Raw genomic sequence first — 18,695 nt, forward strand, 5'->3', positions numbered from 1 at the left:
TTAGGTTGAATGGCCATGCTAAATTGCCCCTTAGTGTCAGGGGGTTAGTAGTGTAAATAGGTGGGGTTGCGGAGATAGGGCCTGGGTGGGACTATAATCGATGCAGACTCAATGAGCCAAATGGCCTCTTTCTGCGCTGTAGGGATTCTATGTTTCTAATGTTTTAGCAATCTGGAGAAAACTCATTTGTTCATAATTAATTAGTGGGAGTCACTCAGACATGAAGGTGTTCAAATCCTTCTCCAGGAACTGATGAAATGAACAATGGTGAGATTCATAAGAGTACACAAGCTCCATTGATATCAATTATTTGCCAGCATTGTGTCCAACCTCCCTTAGTTACAATAAGGGTGTCATAGCATATAAAAACAGAAAATGCTGGAAAAAACACAACAGGTCTGGCAGCATCTGTGGAGGGAAAATCAGTTTGTGCCCATGTTCACCATGAGCACAAATGGCAGTGTGGTCGCAAAATTTTGCCAGAGTCGGAAAATGATTCTTACCTGCAAGATGTTGCTCCCTGATTTTCCCCGCCCCTTGCTGGTGATGTTACTGGGAACCTAATTTGAAAGCATTTAAATAAATTTAAATATATTTAAAGGGCATCCTTTCCATATGTTACTCCCAGGTAAGGAATTCCCCATCGCCAAGTTTATAACAGCTGTTTCAAAAGGGAAAATAGTCAAGGGGAACCCACTGGGGATATATAGGTAAGTATAACCCCCCCTATAGAAGAGGGACATGCCCCTGGCAATACCAAGCAGGCAAGGCCATCCAGGGTAGCACTGCCAGTTTTGATGGCGTAGCACTGCCAGGGGAGGCTGTGCCAGGGGACTCAAGCCCTTTGGGAAGACCCATAGAGGGTGGAGGGTTCACCTTATGTGTGGGGACGTTGGACTAGTTCTTGTGTGTGGGGTGGGTCTCCCATGTAATTCTGGGAGTGTTGCCATGTTGGTTGTGGAGAGGGTCTACGTGCAGCTAGGGAGCTGGATGCTCCAGAGCTTGTGATGGGGTGGGGGGAGGTTGCCCTGTTAATTTTGGTGATTTCCCCATATTCGGGGGGGGGGGGGGGGGTACCTTTTCAACACAAATCGAGGCACCCTTTTAAAAAAAAATGCACCCCAATCTCTCTGGAGCTGGCATTGCCTACTCTATCACACTCCACCCCATCAGCGTGACAGTGAAAACCATGCCACAGCTATATCTGGAGAGCTATCCGCTGGTTTCCTCACCCCAGCCAGGACGCTGAGTAGACAACGCAAGTTTCTGCCCAATGTTTCGAGTCTGTATGACTGTTCTTCAGAGCTAAAGAGAGGGAAAAGTATTTATTATTATTGTTATTTATTAGTGTCACAAGTAGGCTTCCGTTGACACTGCGATGAAGTTACTGTGAAAATCCCCTGGTTGCCACACTCTGACGCCTGTTTGGGTACACTGGGGGAGAACTTAGCCCAGCCAATGCATCTAACCAGCACATCTTCCAGATTGTGGGAGGAAACTGGAAGAAACCCATGCAAACACAGGGTGAACGTGTAGACTCCACAGAAATGGGAATTGAACCCAGGTCCCTGGCACTGACGCAGCAGTGCTAACCGTGGTGCCACCGTGCCATCCCAATATAATGGATTTTACACTGTTTAATAAGGGGTAGAGCAGCGTGAGCAGAGTAGAAAGTAGGAACTAGGAGAGGTTGCAACAAAGATGTGTCGGTCACGAGACAGGAAGCATTAGTGATAGTGTAAAGGGCTGTAGAAAGTGCTAATAGCCTCATGAAGGTTAGATAGCAGAATGTGTTAATAGGAAAACAAAGGTCAGTGAACCCAAAATGAAAAAACAAATGACAGATGACCCAGAGGGGCACAGAGAGGGGGAAAGGGAAATTTGTGTTGGGGCAGAAATGTGTGTATGTGATTTTTATGTAAAAGGTCACACGACACCAGGTTATAGTCCAGTAGATTTATTTAAAGTCAGAAGCCTTCAGAGCGCTGCTTGTTCGTCAGGTGAAGTGATTTCAGATAAACCTGTTGGACTATAACCTGGTGCTGTGTGACCTCTCAGCTTGTCCACCCCAGTCCAACACAGGCATCTCCACATCGCAACCTTTATATGTTTGCGATGTTGATGGCTCTCAAAGTGATCATCTGTACTGAGACAGTGAGAGTTCCCCAATAATTGTGTAAAGCATTTTCAGGTAAGCAAATAGTAGCAATCATTTCTGAGCAATTACAAGGTCTAGCAGAGAGTTGAGAAGAGAATTGCAGCAGTGTAGGAGAACATGGATTTGAAATGGCACTGTTCACCATTGAGTTTATGAGCATTCAGCACATTTATAGGGAATTCACTGATCTGCAATTTTGCTGGGAGATTTAATCAATTCAAAAGTTGCCACATAAATAATAAGCCTTGTACACTCATCTTCCCCCAGTATAATTTCAAGGCCTGTATCACAGCATGGGAGCAGATTTCAGTCTATCCACTTGCGTGATAATTTATAGACTGAAGCCTTTCACCAGTTCAAGACATTCCAAGACATTTCACAGCCAAAACGTTTGAAGTGCAGTTACTGATCTAATGCAGGAAGGAAGAGCTCAGAACTGCAGCATCAATATCAAGATGTGACTGCAGATGTTAGCACTGAAGGGAGATCTCCAGAAATTAAATACAAATCCATTTCAAAAAATTAAAGGTTTTTTTTGCTAAAGAGCAACTGGAAGTGAGTGCAACAATGAGGATATAATAGTATAGGCAGCACGGTGGCACAGTGGTTAGCGCTGCTGCCTCAGAGCGCCAGGGACCCGGGTTCAATTCCTGCCTCGGGTGACTGCCTGTACGGAGTCTGCATGTTCTCCCTGTGTTTCCGGGTGCTCCGATTTCCTCCCACTGTCCAAAGATGTGGGGATTAGGTAGATCGGCCTTTCTCAATTGTTCCTTAATATCAGGAGGATTAGGAGGATAAATACCTGGTGTTAAAGGGGATAGGGCTTGGGGGGGATTGTTGTCAGTGCAGGCTCGATGGGCTGAACGGCCTTCTTCTGCACTGTGGGGATTCTATGAATGAGACTAATTCACAGCCTAAGTATACCTTCAAGGTCCACAGCAAATTCAGGCCAGACTGTAAGGCCCCTACTGAATTATCCACGTCCTCCACTATTTCCATTTACTGCAAGTATAAAGGTAATCAACAACAACAACTTCACATTTTTGGTTTGTTAAGTGGTAATTGCGAAGTAAATTCGAAAATATTTAAACCTCAAAAAAGACAGTAGGACTAGGGGGCACAGCCTCAAGATAAAGGGGGGGCGGTTTAGAACGGAGTTGAGGAGGAACTTCTTCACTCAAAGGGTGGTGAATCTCTGGAATTCTCTGCCCGTTGAAGTGGTGGAGGCTGCCTCGCTAAATATTTTTAAGACGCGGGTTGATGGGTTTTTGATAAGAGAGGGGATTAAGGGTTATGGGGAGAGGGCGGGAAGGTGGAACTGAGCCGCGACAGATCAGCCATGATCTTATTGAATGGCGGGGCAGGCTCGAAGGGCTGGATGGCCTACTCCTGCTCCTATTTCTTATGTTCTTATGTTAATGGGTGATTGTCAATGGCAAACAACCAGCATCAAATTTGGATGACTTTACACAAGAACAGGAAATGCTGGAAAATCTCAGCAGGACTGACAGCATCTGTGGAGAAGAATAGAGCCAACGTTTCAAGTCTGGATGACCCTTCATATAATTTTACTTGTTTTCTTTGCTTCTCTCACTAGGTTTCTACTATATCGATCCCAATCAGGGCTGCCCCTATGATGCACTACTTGTTTACTGCGACTTTACGGCTGATGGAGCAACCTGTTTGCCAACTGTGGAAAATGAGGTACTACAGGTTACAGAAAGTGAATGGAAAGGTCCCGTGATAAATTTGTTGTGTTATTCCATCCCAGAACAGGAACTATCTTCTGTCATCAATGCAATCGCCCGTTATTAATAGCGCTGTGGTCTTGTTCAATGGTGGGGATTGGCAGTTTTGTGCTAGAATTTCTTCACCTGGGTAACTGGTGGAAGAGTGTTGAGCTGGGCACTTTTCCACTGGCAGTGATCCCAAATGTGGGCAACTGTATCTGGTACATACAACATTTCCAACCAGGCTTTTTAACAATTGTGGAAATAAGGGGCACCATTGCGGTCAATATCCCATACTGATATTCTATACTTTGAACAAAATACTTGAGGAAAAGGAGAAAGTAATGTATTGGGAGGGCAGGGGGGTGGGGGTGGGGGGGTGGTGGTGGAGGAGTTGGTGCCTGGGTATTGGATGATAGCTGTTCACCAGTTGGAAATGTGGTGGCGTGGTGGAACAGTGGTGAGCATTGCTGTCTCACGGTGCCAGAGACTCCACGTTTGATTCCCGGTTGGGTTCACTTGTCTGTATGGAGTTTGCACATTCTCCCTGTGAATGTGTGAGGTTCCTCCAAGTGCTCCGCTTTCTTCCCACAGTACAAAGATGTGCGGGTTAGGTAAATTGGTTATTCTAAATTGCCCCTTCGTGTCAGGGGGACTAGCTAGGGTAAATGCATTGGGTTATGAGGATAGGGCCTGGGTGGGATTGTGGTCGGTGCAGACTTGATGGGCCAAATGACCTCCTTCTGCATTGTAGGATTCTATGATGTCTATGGATAGTTCTGCAGTGACATGAACAAAGCTGCCTTTATTCTGTTAGAACAGAAAAAGTTGAGGAGAGATTTGGCTGGAATTTTCCCATCCCGTTGCAGTGAATGGAGATTTGTCTTGTCACCTAAATCAAACACGATTCGAGCCTTTCACGCAATTTTTCCACGCCTGCGACCAAACCCTTCCGAAAAGAACGGGAGCAGAAAATCCCAAATCGGGTTAATTGGGATCAATCTTTTAAAGAGCTGGTACAGTCAAGATGGACCGAATGGCCTCCTTTAAGGCTATATCACTCTGAATTAAGAAGCTTATTGCAGAAAAACTGTTGTGTTCATTCAGTTTTCTTTTTAAAGAGGGAGAACTTTTTTTTAATTGGAAAATGAATTCTTTTGACTTTTTAAAACATTATCCAGGTACCTACAAAAGGCTGGTTTAAACACCAGCCAAAGGAAAGTGCACATCATTGGTTCAGCTCGACAGAGGGAGGATTTGTGGTGAGAAAACTCTACAATCCAAATGTCATTTTAAAAAGAACCACTCTCGAGCTTCATATTTTCCACACCTCGTCTTAATTTTTGTATTTACAGTTTGAATATCCTGGAGTGAACGTAGTGCAGCTTCGTTTTTTAAAACTTCACAGCACGCACGGAACCCAGAAGGTAACCTACAGGTGTAAACCGGGTCTTAATTCATTCAAGCTGAATATCAGTGATCACAGAACGATTCAGTTCATGGGTGACAACCAAAAGAAAATATATAATGGACACAAAGGCTTCTCTGTCAATTTTGATGGATGCTCGGTAAGTTTTCAGCAATTTACTGAATACTTTAATGTGTCAAGCACTATATTAAAATGCAGGAATATTGTATTCCGAAACAAGTTATTCCAACAGTCAGGTCATAAGAAGCTCTAAATAAATGCAAGTTTTGATTTTGCTGCCAATTTGGGAACAAACTTCTGAAACTTTTATCCAATGAGTTTTCTTTGCTCTTTAGTTGAGTTAGGGCATCATGATCGGCACAGGCTTGGAAGGCCTGTTAGTTGCTGTTACTGTGCTGTACTTTTCTTTGTTCTTCTTCTTTGAGTAGAGTCTGTAACCACAGTATTACAAAGCAACTGTTGGAGGGTTTCCGTTCTGAATCATTTGTTGACATAAAAGTGCAACCAAAAGCAGCCCTAGGCCATTCGGCCCATCAAGACTGCACTGACAACAATCCCACCCAAGCCTAACCCCATTTCCCCACGTATTTACCCTGCTAATCCCCCTGTTAGTAAGGGGCAATTTACTAAGACCAATCAACCTAACCTGCACATCTTTGGAGTGGGGGAGGAAATTGGAGCACCCGGAGGAAGCCCGTACAGACACGGGGAATATGCAAGCTCGACACAGACAGTCACCTGAGGCATGGATTGAATAGAATAGAACCCCTACAGTGAAGAAGGAAGCCATTCAGCCCATCAAGCTTGCACTGACCACAATCCCAGCCACGCCCAATCCCTGTAACCCCACATTCTTAGCCTGCTGGTCCCCCTGACACTAAGGGGAAATTTAGCATGGCCAAGCCACCTCACCTGCGCATCTTTGGAGTGTGGGAGGAAACAGGAGCACCCTGAGAAAACCAATGCAGGCACGAGGAGAATGTGCAAAGCCTACACAGTCACCCGAGGCAGGCATTGAACTGGGTCCCTGATGCTGTGAGGTAGCAGTGCCAACCATTATGCCACCGTGCCACCCAAAACCAAATATGATAACTGCAAACGCACATACGCAATCTTTAATATGTATAAATACAATAAATGCAAGTACGTTGAAACTTTTCCAGTACACAATAGCTGTTATTCTTGAGAATATTTTTGCTTCCTGAGCACATGATTGATAGGAATCCCTTTATTTCATTTTGTTGTGGAACCCAATGATGTGTAAATAGTACATGTACCCTGACACATTGTTACAATAGAGACACCATTTCAAAGTCAGTTCCAGAGTATCAGTGATGAGCAACATTGTAACGTTTTGTTGTCTTCTTGCAGTTGAATGATTCTGGACCTCATGAAATTGAGTTTGAAGTCACCACTGATGACGTTGATCTACTACCTCTGAGAGATTTGGCAGTCTTCAATAATGGTGATGGCACTCAGGAGTTTGGCTTTTCTGTTGGTCAAGTATGCTTTTACTGATCACGCAGTCCAGCCCCTGGAAGACCAATGGACGATATAAGCACCAAGGTATAAACCAAGAACTGAAGTCAGGACAAACGTTTTATTTTCCACACGACTTATTGCAAGACAAGTGCTTTCACAAAAGCTGCATCTATTTTTATTTTAACTTTGCAAGGCATTAGTGACAGAGGCTTCCATTAACCTTTGGACTAAGTTTCTACCAAAGGGCCAGATATTGTTTACACTGATGGTGCAACTTCAGAAGGTTTTGCTGCCAACTTCTGCACCATTTGCCCATCACCTTAGCTGTACTGGATGGTACTGGTCCCGGGTCAAAGCTGGGCTTTGCTGAATTTTCATATTCAAGGAAGCACCTAAAACTGAGCTTTCAAAGCTTATGAATGACCACGGATCTCACAGTTTACAAAATGGTTACAATTATTACTGGTATTATTAAGAGACTGCAGAGCCTAATTATGAACAACAGCGTGACCAGTCAATATTTCACTATATTGCCAAAACCTAGCCCGGATCTCATGTTACAAAACAGAGTCCTGACTGTAGTAATACATGTGTATGTCATTTCCATACTTTCTTATGAGACACCTAATCGATGTTTATATCCAGCAGCAGTTGTGGATATTTCAGCTGGAGATTTCAGGTCAGTATTGATTATCAACAGAACCTTGATCACAATAGTCAGTGGATTTTTAACCTGAAGTCGGTAACTCGGGACACTGACACTATGAGTTAGCCAAGGTTTAACATCCATTACTGAAATCATTCTTGCAATCCTAAGAAAAGGACAATTCCAGAACATGTTTTTTTCTGTATTTGTTACACATTAATAATTCAGAAATTATTTGGTGAATGCTCCCCAAAAGACATTTTTAAGGCTTCGCTCGTCCTGAAACCGTAAAATCTATCCGAGGTCAACGGACCTTTCCATGGTCAGTCCCTCACCCGCTCCGATTCCCGTGGCGGGCAGGACGGTATAATTCCAGCCATTATAAGACCATAAGAACATAGGAGCAGAACTAGGCCACTCGGCCCTTCGAGTCTGCTCCGCCATTCAATCATGGCTGATATTTTTCCCATTCCCGTTCCCCTGCCTTTTCCCCATAACCCCCGATCCCCTTATTAATCAAGAACCTATCTATCTCTGTCTTAAAGACACTCAATGACCTGGCCTCCATAGCCTTCTGCGGCAAAGAGTTCCACAGGTTCACCACTCTGGCTGAAGAAATTTCCCCTCATCTCTGTTTTAAAAGATCGTCCCTTCAATATATATTGAAAAGAAACCTCATTATCACCAATGTACATAATACAGTTGAGCCACTACTCTAACAGGATAATCAATCAGCAACTTTGTTTATAACATACGACAGAAACATTGACCGATCCTGATTGCCCATCTAATGGCTAACTTTGCACGTTAAATACCACATAAGGATGATCGAACATCTCCTCTTTTATTATATGACAAAAGGAAACAACTTCAGGGACTAGGTGAATGAACCAATGTTCAACATTTACGTGGGAGACAGACAATGTCCACAAAGCCTTTTTTTGGTTTTGTATTTCTTGCACGTTTGGGACTTGATCTTAATTAAGAAGGTTTCTATTTTAACCCTTTTTTATTTGGCTTTGAGACCTGCAGATTTTATACTTGGGGTCAGTTTTTTGTTACGTTAAATACTTGTATATCTCCCTCTGTAATACTAATGTGTACAAGGTGCAAATGGTTTATTAGAATTAAAATAAGATGGCATATGTCTAGAATGTTGTATTTATATACCTTACCTGGCAGTGAGGAGGCGTTTTGTATTTTCCAGCAGTACTTTATCATAGCTCTTATTTTTGTCATTAATTTTGTGTAATATGCATCCTCACGATCATAACATGATCTTGAATGGAAGTGATATGCTGGTCATTTTTGCTGATTTAAAAGTCCTATTGTTTTGTGAATAAATAAAGGTATTTTAAATTTATGAATATTTTTATATTTCACTGATGGAAGTACTTTAGCCAATACTTTTGCAAAACCTGAATAACTCCTGATAAGGTATTCACTTGACATTTCAACACTAACGAGTTTGATAACCTCCAGTGCAAAAGAAGCAATTCCTAAGATCAATATTGAACAGGAAACACTAAAGTATTGATTTCAGGATCTTTGTGATTGTGTTTGTTACTGCAAATAATTATTTTTAGAGAGCAATTCTAGTAAAGAGAAAAGTTTTTTAAAATGTATTTATTAGTGTCACAAGTAGGTTTACATTAACATTACAGTGAAGTTACTGTGAAAATCCCCAGTCACCACACTCCAGCGCCTGTTTGGGTACACTCAGAGAAAATTTAGCATAGCCAATGCACGTAACCAGCACATCTTTTGGACTGTAGGAGAAAACCGGAGGAAACCCAAGCAGACATGAGGAGAATGTGCAAACTCCACAGTCATACAAGGCCGGAATTGAACCCGAGTCCCTGGCACTGTGAAGCAGTAGGGACCCAGATCTGTTGAACTTGAAAATGGATGTTTCTTTTGAAGATGTACTGAGAGAGGCAAGGGAGGAAATTGCTGGGGCCTTGAGAGAAATCTTTGTGTCCTCACTGGTTACAATGACCCAAGCCAGGAATTGAACCCAGATCCCTGGCACTGTAAGGCACTGTGTCACCGTGCTGTCGCGACAGCAAATCACTTTTAGTGCTACAGATAGTGGTTAAGATTTTAAACATTATGCAGATAACAGAGGGAGCTACTATTTTTATGGGTATCCTAATACATTATTGGGACATCAGAAAGTGCTTTACAATTCATGCACTTCTCTTGAACACTTGTCATTGTAGTCCATTTGAATTCAGCAAACTCCCAAATAGCACATGGATAATCTAAATTTATGATGAGCTGAAGGAGGAATATTGGCCTAGTCATTGACCGCATTGACCCCTGCACTGCTTTGAATAGTTTACCGCATCTGAAAAGGTTGATGGATCCTCTGTTTAATGTTGAATCCAAAAGGTCACACTTCAACAATGCAGCTCACTCCTGCAGGTGGACCCCAGAAGACTCAAAAGCACCAATGAGAAGGCCAGCTGTTAACTTTTCAACAGACGGGCTGATTTTTCATTTCACTCCTTTGGCTCCTGTCAAAGCAATGATTCTGTCTACATTTGTACCAAGCAGTAACTTTGCTCACGAATGTATCTTGCTCTCTTTCCCCTTGCTCCTTCCTTGGTCTTCCTGCTCTCCTCTCCATTTCAAGTACTGGTGTTACCTGTGCAGCTTTGCAAGGGGAGGGGAGAGATTGAGTGGGAAGATTTTATTGTCACACGTTTTCTGTTTTCAGAAGTTGGAAAGACAATGTTTAAAAAGGTGTATTGAATAACGTGTAACATAGTTCAGCCTCTGTGGAAAATCATCGAATGTCCACAGTGCAGCAGGAGGCCATTCAGCCCATCGAGTCTGCACCAACTCTCTGACAGAGTATTTTACCTGGGCCAACTTCCTGCCATATCCCTGTAACCCCTACATATTTAGCATCGCCAATCCATCTAGCCTACACATCTTTGGACTGTGGAAAGAAACCGGAACAACTGGAGGAAACTCACACAGACAAGGGAAGAACATGCAAACTCCACACAGTCATCCAAGGCTGAAATTGAACCTGAGTCCCTGGCACTGTGAAGCAGTAGGGACCCAGATCTGTTGAACTTGAAAATGGAGGTTTCTTTTGAAGATGTACTGAGAGAGGCAAGGGAGGAAATTGCTGGGGCCTTGAGAGAAACCTTTGTATCCTCACTGGCTATAGGGGAGGTCTCAGAAGATTGGAGAATAGCCAATGTTGTTCCTTTGTTTAAGAAGGATAGCAAGAATAATCCAGGTAATTACAGGCCAGTAAGCCTTACATCAGCGGTAGGGAAATTATTGGAGAGGATTCTTCGAGACAGGATTTATTTCCACTTGGAAATAAATGGACGTGTTAGTGAGAGGCAACATGATTTTGTAAAGGGGAAGTTGTGTCTCATGAACTTGGTCGAGTTTTTCGAGGAAGTGACGAAGATGATTCATGGGGATAGGGCAGTACACATTGACTTCAGTAACGCCTTTGAGAACGTCCCTCATGGTAGACTGGTGCAGAAGGTGAAGTTGCATGGGATCAGAGGTGAGCTGGCAAAGTGGATACAAAACTGACTTGCTCACAGAAGACAGAGGGTAGCAGTGGAAGGGTGTGTTTCTGAATGGAGGGCTGTGACAAGTGTAGTTCTTCAGGAATCAGTGCTGGGACCTCTGCTGTTTGTAATTTCTATAAATGATTTGGAGGAAAATATAACTGGTTTGATTAGTAAGTTTGCGGACGACACAAAGGTTGGTGGATTTGCAGACAGTAATGAGGACCATCAGAGGATACGGCAGGATATAGATCAGTTGGAGACATGGGCGGAGAGATGACAGATGGAGTTTAATCTGGACAAATGTGAAGTAATGCATTTTGGAAGGCCTAATACAGATAGGGAATATACAATAAATGGCAGAACCCTTAAGGGTATTGATAGGCAAAGGGATCTGGGTGTACAGGTACACAGGTCACTGAAAGTGGCAATGCAGGTGGAAAAGGTAGTCAAGAAGGCATACGGCATGCTTGCCTTCATTGGCTGGGGCATTGAGTTTAAAAATTGGCAAGTCATGTTGCAGCTTTATTAGAATGTTAGTTAAGCTGCACTTGGAATATAGTATTCAATTCTGGTTGCTACACTACCAGAAGGATGTGGAGGCTTTGGAGAGGGTACAGAAAAAATTTACCAGGATGTTGTCTGGTAAGGAGAGCATTAGCTATGAGGAGAGGTTGGAGGAACTTAGTTTGTTCTCACTGAAACGATGGAAGTTGAGGGGCAACCTGATAGACGTCTATAAGGTTGAGAGGCATAGACAGAGTGGACAGTCAAAAGCTTTTTCCCAGAACGGAAGAGTCAAATACAAGAGGGCACAGGTTTAAGGTGTGAGGGGCAAGGTTTAAAGGAGATGCATGAGGCAGATTTTTTTTACACAGAGTAGTGGGTGCCTGGAACTCTCTGCCAGGGGAGGTAGTGGAAGCGGATACGGAAGTGACTTTGAAGGGGCATCCTGACAAGGACATGAATAAAATGGGAATAGAGGGATATTGCCCCTGGAAGGGTAGGTGTTTTAGTTCAGTTAGGCAGCATGGTCACTGCAGGCTTGAAGGGCCTGTTCCTGTGCAGTAATTTTCTTTGTATATACGAGTGGAACTTTCCTATCCCACCCACCAAAGGAATCGTAAGGATTGGGGGCGTGAGCATGACCAGAAAATCCCACTCATAGAGTAAGGATGAGTGGAAAGGATAATGGGTATGTGACAAGTAGCTGCATCTGGAGAGTGTGGTTATTAATGTAATAGGAGTGAGGGTTCAGTCGTGGTTAACAGTGTGATTCCTGACTGAGAGTAGGCAGAATATGTCAAGAATGTTCAAAGTGTGGCTGCTCATAATTTACCATGCTTCATTTTTATCTACTTCTCTGTGTATACTCAGTTTAAAATGCATTCAAGTCCTGAGAGGGACTTTACTTTTCACACAAGCAACAGGCTTTTCCATAACATTCTCAAAGAATAATAATTTTTCTGTAATTTAGGAGTTGAATTTTTGTCTGGGTGCAGAGGCACGTTTTGGTGTGTGAATGACCTTGCCTAGTTGTTTCTTGGAGGAAATCTGACTTAGAGTCATAGTTATAGAGGTTTACAGCACAGAAACAGGCCCTTCGGCCCAACTTGTCCATGCTGCCCTTTTTTTAAAACTCCTAAACTAATCCCAATTGCCCACATTTGGCCCATAACCCTCTATACCCATCATACCCATGTAACTATCTAAATGCTTTTTAAAAGACAAAATTGTATCTGCCTCTACAACTACCTCTGGCAGCTTGTTCCAGGCACTCATCACCGACTGCATGAAAAAATTGCCCCTCTGGACACTTCTGTATCTCTTCCATTTCACCTTTAAACTTATGCCCTGTAGTTTTAGACTCCCCTACTTTTGGGAAAAGATATTGAGTATCTAACTTGTCTATGCCCCTCATTATTTTGTAGACCTCTATAAGGTCACCTCTCAGCCTCCTACGCTCCAGAGAAAAAAAATTCCAGTCTATTCAGCCTCTCCTTATAATTCAATCCATCAAGTCCTGGTAGCATCCTAGTAAATCTTTTCTGCATTCTTTCTCGTTTGATAATATCCTTTCTATAATATGGTGACTAGAATTGCACACAGTATTCCAAGTGCGGCCTTACCAATGTCTTGTACAACTTCAACAAGACGTCCCAACTCCCGTATTCAATGTTCTGACCGATGAAACAAAGCATGCCGAATGCCGCCTTCACCACTCTGTCCACCTGTGACTCCACTTTCAAGGGGGTATGAGCATGCACCCCCAGATCTCTCTGTTCTGTAACTCTCCCCAGTGTCCTACCATTAACTGAGTAAGTCCTGCCCTGGTTCAATCTACCAAAATGCATTACTCAAAATGACTTGTCAATCCTGCACCATTTTCATCTAGTCTTTTTGCAAGTCAGACACATACACATGCCCTCCAATAAGTTTAAGGTCTCCATTTTAAATGGGGGATAAAAGTCAGTTTTCCTCCCACATAGAATTTTCATCTGGTAGTGCAAGGTTTTAAAAGCCCATTAAAAGCATACCAGGTTTGCGAGGTGAGGAAAATGCCGAAGAATTTGGAACGTTCTGAAAGATGAATGTGAAGTGTGTTCACACCTTCAGATATCACACTTCAATGTTGTATACTACGGTAAATATATTTTTAATGCAAGGATTCATTATAGGGGTTTGTTCTTTAAAGTTAACTGAACTCTTACATTGGTCAGCCTGTGTCTTTGTTCATGCATTACAATGCTTTTCTCAATGAGAAAGTAACACAATGCTGTGAAAAATTGATCAACATGCCCTTTTCAGCCTATGCTGTCATCTTTTCTAATGTGATTTAAGTGGCTCTAGTTCAAGAAATAAAACTCAGTTTTGACACTTGAAAATCTTAACCACATGCTCTCTTACAGTGACAGGCCCCCTACTATGAACCTAAAATAAGCACCTTCTGTTCCTTCCCTCCCAGAGTTTATTATTTGGACAGCAATGCTTGGCTGAGTTTCAAGTGCTAATGTATTTCCAACACTGTGTTTCATTCATCTGAGAATGAATTACACTTTCAAAACATTGTTATAACAGATTTCTCTTTGTGGTTTCTGGTTCATTGGCACTAGCTGATAGGATTAGAAATATTATGACATTTTATTCACAACAGAATGCACTTTTTTCTCAGTATCAATGATGGATCTTACTAAATTGCCAGAGGTTTATTTTTCTCCAAGAAATGTTAAATACTCCCCATTGATATTGGATGGAACCAATGGACTGGGTGAGTATCTATGCAAGATACATAGGGGCACAGACGTGACATGGGTGATCTGACAGGGCAGGAAAACATGCTGGCATGAAACATGTTCATACAACATAGCTTGCAGATGTTGGGACACATCTTACTCATGCCTAGTGTTGCCTCCAGAGTTCAAGATGGAGGCCACCCACAGCCCTGGATCCTAGAATATATCAGTTGTGGGTTGAGGTGCACCTTCAGGTGGCTCTTTCAGATCACGTGTCCTGGAGGGGGGGGGGGGTCCATCTTCCAGCCTCACAATGTCTTTGGAGAACCATCTTCATTCACAGGAGGTCCATTGTGCAAATCTCCAGAGTGCTCCCAGAAATCTAGCTTCATTTTCAGAAGGTCCACCTTTTTCCTTTAGCAGTGGGACAGTGATGTTGGGCATCTTTTCAACATGACAACTGGACGCAATGATAGACTATACGCCATCCAGACCAGCACCTGGATGCATAATTAATCAGGTTGGGACTGGAAGTTATAATGTGTTTTCCCATTGGCTGCTGCAGCAGGAAGCACTCCATGTTCCCGCCCCCGCCACTGAGTCTCAAAATGGGAGAATTTCATCGCGGGTTTAGGGAACTCATTTGTTTCATCTGCAGTTGATAAACAGTGAGTTTAGAGTGCAGTTTTTAGGTCTCAGAGAGAATTACTAGTCAGATAAGAAGCACCAAGTGAATGCTCAGGAATCTGTAGAATCCTAGAGTGCAGAAGGAGGCCAATCGGCCCATTGAGTCTACACCAACCACAATCCCATCCACCCCTATCCCTATACATTTATTCTAGTTAATCCCCTGACACTCGGGGGCAATTTAGCATGGCCAATCCATCTAACCCGCACATCTTTGGACATCACGGGAGAAAAACTGTTTGCAATTGTGTGTAAGTGAGTAGTCTCTATGTCATACTGGTGGTAACTCTTCAATGGTTTATGTGTCTATTCTGGTAAAGAAATAGTAGATGGCCTAGTGGTATTATCATGAGACTATTAATCCAGAAACTCAGCTAATTTGTTCAGTAACTTCCCTCCACAGTATGTACACATTTAATCATGCCTTAACCTTTGTAACCACAGCTGTTCCATATATACATATATACCTCCTGCCCGAGTCGCACTCACCCTAACGAGAGTGGTGGATCTGGGTTCGGGAGGGGATACATCCTAAATCCGGCACCATTTTGGTTCAGAAGTGGAGAGCTTCCTCACTGTGTAAATTCAGGCCTCAATTCCCAACCTGTTCAAAAGCTGCAATGAATAAAAGGATGTTGAACTCTATTTACAGGGTCAGCCATGGCTCAGTTGAGCATACTTCATCCTCTGAGTCACAAGGTTGTTGTTTCAAGTCCCACTGTAGAGACTTGAGCACCAAAACATAGACTTTCAGGTCGATGTGGGATTGAGGGGGTACCCCACTGGCAGAGGTGCCTTCTTTTGAATGCAATGTTAAACCATGGCCCCATCTGCTCTCTCGGGTGGATATGAAAGATCCATGGCAGTTTCCAGGGAGGGCAGTTATCCACAGTTTCCTAGTCGACACACACCTCTCAAGCATTAAGAGAAATGTGTGATCGTGATCAAATAGCTACTTGTTGGATGTTGCTGTGCACAAATTGGCTGTTATCTTTCCTATGTTACAGTGACTACTTTTTGGAAGGACTTTCAATGGCTGTAAAGCACATTGTGTTGCCCTGAGGCTGTGTACAAAGCTAAAAAATACAAGTTAGAAGGCGCCATTACCAAACAATACAGTGCTCCAGACAGACTGTACCTTCATTATTCTGGTCAGTTCACATTGGGATACAAAGGCGATATTCAGATTATTGAGGAACTAAAGAAATGTTTTACAATGATGATCATAGAATCCCAATAGTACAGAAGGAGGCCATCGAGTCTGCATCAATTCTCAGAGCATCCCACCCAGGCCCTATCCCCGTGACCCTATGTATTTATCCCGCTAATCTACATACTGGGACACTAAGAGATAATTGATTGATCCTCTGTCACTGAGCTTTGAGCTGATAGAAAATACCAAAGCTGGGCTTTTCAACATTGAAAGGGATCTGTTTAAGGTGGTGTAGAGAAATGGAACACTATATAGTATTCAAAAAGGTCAATCAAAGTGATCTTTCTCGCCTGTGATTACCCTGTCATCTTCTGAACATTTGTGCCTATTGTAAACTCTCATCCTTATTTCTCCAATCTGTTTCTCACACCTGTAATTCCGCATCTTTTGTGTTGTTTCTTTCTGCTCCATCTCGCCTTTCTGAATGCATCTCATCTTGTTTTCTCACACCCAGCTTTGAAATCCGATATGGAAACTTTAAATCAGCAGCTTGACAAGCTTAAGTGGGTGATAGATGCATAGAGTTCCTGGCCAGAATTACCTGGTCTCGTACACTCCATCGCTGCTGTCAGCAGGAACGGAGAATTTGGCACTCAGCCAAACCTCCATTTGCTGCAGCGGGACAGGGGAATCCCAGCTGCGGGCAAGGCTGGAGAATTTTGGCCCCCATTGAATTTGCAGTGGCAGTAGAACTAAAAACAATAGCATCTCAGAGAGCGGGAGACCAGAGTTAGGACAGGGCAAGAAACGAACACTTAAATGGCTGTCATAACTAATGAGTATAAGTGAAAGGCCAAAGTGAAATGTGATGTGGGAAGGCGGCAATTGGACAATGCTTTTTTCATAATAGGATTGTAATCACAATCAGCACTGGAATAACAGGATTGTAATAACAATCAGCACCGTAACCACACTTACCAATATAGCAACAGGATTGTAATAACAATCAGCACTGTAATCACATTCAGCACTAATAACAGAATTGTAATCACACCAAGCACAGGAATAAAAGAATTGTAATAACAATCAGCACTGTAATTGGAAGCATCGGTGGGGTGTAAGCTGTAAGATCACCAAATACAAATGGGTTAGGGTCGGCTGAGTAAGGGATATAAAAGACGCAGCAGTGCCATTTACTTGAAAATAGCAGATTTGTAAACCTAAACTCTTATCCAATGTGCTGCATCTCAGGTGTTCCTTCAGGCATTACTGTCATCAGGTATGACAAAATCAGGAGATAACAGCCAAGCAAATGCTCATTTGTCAGAACACTTTGGCCATGAGTTTCCTCATGGACTTCAGGGCCATGATGTCAGAACCAAATGGTGGTCAGAAGCCCACACAGTGTGGGAAACAACCATCAGATGTGAGTTTCCTTGAACTGACTAATTACTGGCTAGCAGGCAGAGTTGCTGCCCAATTAAGATGGGGTCCTCTGACATTGAAGAAACAGCAGTCTGCCTTTTGGTAAAGGAGTGAAAGGGAGAGATGTTTCAAGATTAAATAAACGATAGACTGAGAAGGCAGGCCATCCTGACCTCTGACAATTAGGCCTTGAGTGGCCATATAATTCCCTTAATTGGCTACACACCACTTACAGGTGGGTTATAGTACTGGCTGTCATCGGTCCTCTGAGAAAATAGCCGTGGGCAGCAAAGAGCTAGAAACAGGCATGTTGGCTAACAATGTAAATTTCTATTCCTACTGCTTTTTTTCTGCTCATCTAGTCCTGGATGCTACTGGTTGTTGCTATTACTACAATGCTTATTGGTCTTACAGTCCTTTTTGTTATTCCAGTGCTTATTTTTATTACAATCCTTATTATTATTACTATGTTTCTTGCTTTGTAATGCTGATTGTTATAACAATGCTTGTTTTCATTCCAATTCTTATTGACATTCTGTTTTTACTGCAATCCTTCTTATTGCAATGCTTATTGTTGTTATAATCCTTACTGTTATTACAAGCCTTGTTTTTATTACAATCCTTATTTTATTGTAATCTTGTTGTAAACCTTACTGTTATTAAAATGTTTACAATCCTTACTGTTATTCCAATTATTGTTATTATTACAATGTTTATTGTAGTGTTTATTATTATAATTCTTGTTATTACAATCCTTATAGTTACAATATTTATTATAATTTTTATTATGTTATTGATATTACAATATCAATATTATAGTACTCATTGTATAAAAGTACTAGTTATGATTGTATTCCTCTATCACAATATTTGTCATCTTTTTTATTATTTCAATGCATATTGTTGCAATGTTTGTTATTATTTTATTGTATTACAATGTTTATTATTAATGTTTATTGTTATTACAATTTGTTATTTTTATTGTTACTACAACTTATTATTATTCCTATGCTCATTGTTATTACAATCATGTTATTGCAATGCTTATTATTACAATCCTTATTGTTATTACAATGCTTGTTACCATTATAGTTGTTTTGTTATTACAATGCTGATTGTCACGGCAAGATTGGAATAACAATGTTTATTGTTATTAGAACCCTGTCATTACAATCTGATTATTACAGTGCTGATTGTTATTACAATT

At 42.1% G+C, this 18,695-nt stretch overlaps 1 protein-coding gene across 2 annotated transcripts in view; it reads left to right on the plus strand.

The window, feature by feature from the left end:
* LOC145358357 (uncharacterized) overlaps positions 1-8,808 on the plus strand; it is a 112,869-nt gene extending 104,061 nt beyond the window's left edge. For both annotated transcript variants that reach the window (XM_080212315.1, XM_080212314.1), the window contains exons 42-45: positions 3,756-3,862; positions 5,070-5,150; positions 5,244-5,456; positions 6,689-8,808. In XM_080212315.1, the coding sequence (XP_080068441.1) occupies positions 3,756-3,862; positions 5,070-5,150; positions 5,244-5,456; positions 6,689-6,835 (548 nt within the window). In that variant the 3' untranslated portion in view covers positions 6,836-8,808. The remainder of the gene's footprint in view (positions 1-3,755; positions 3,863-5,069; positions 5,151-5,243; positions 5,457-6,688) is intronic.
* The last annotated feature ends 9,887 nt before the right edge of the window (positions 8,809-18,695 follow it).

The sequence above is a fragment of the Carcharhinus amblyrhynchos genome, chromosome 25 (assembly GCF_965287045.1).
Source record: "Carcharhinus amblyrhynchos chromosome 25, sCarAmb.v2.hapA, whole genome shotgun sequence".
Classification (NCBI taxonomy): Eukaryota; Metazoa; Chordata; class Chondrichthyes; order Carcharhiniformes; family Carcharhinidae; genus Carcharhinus; species Carcharhinus amblyrhynchos.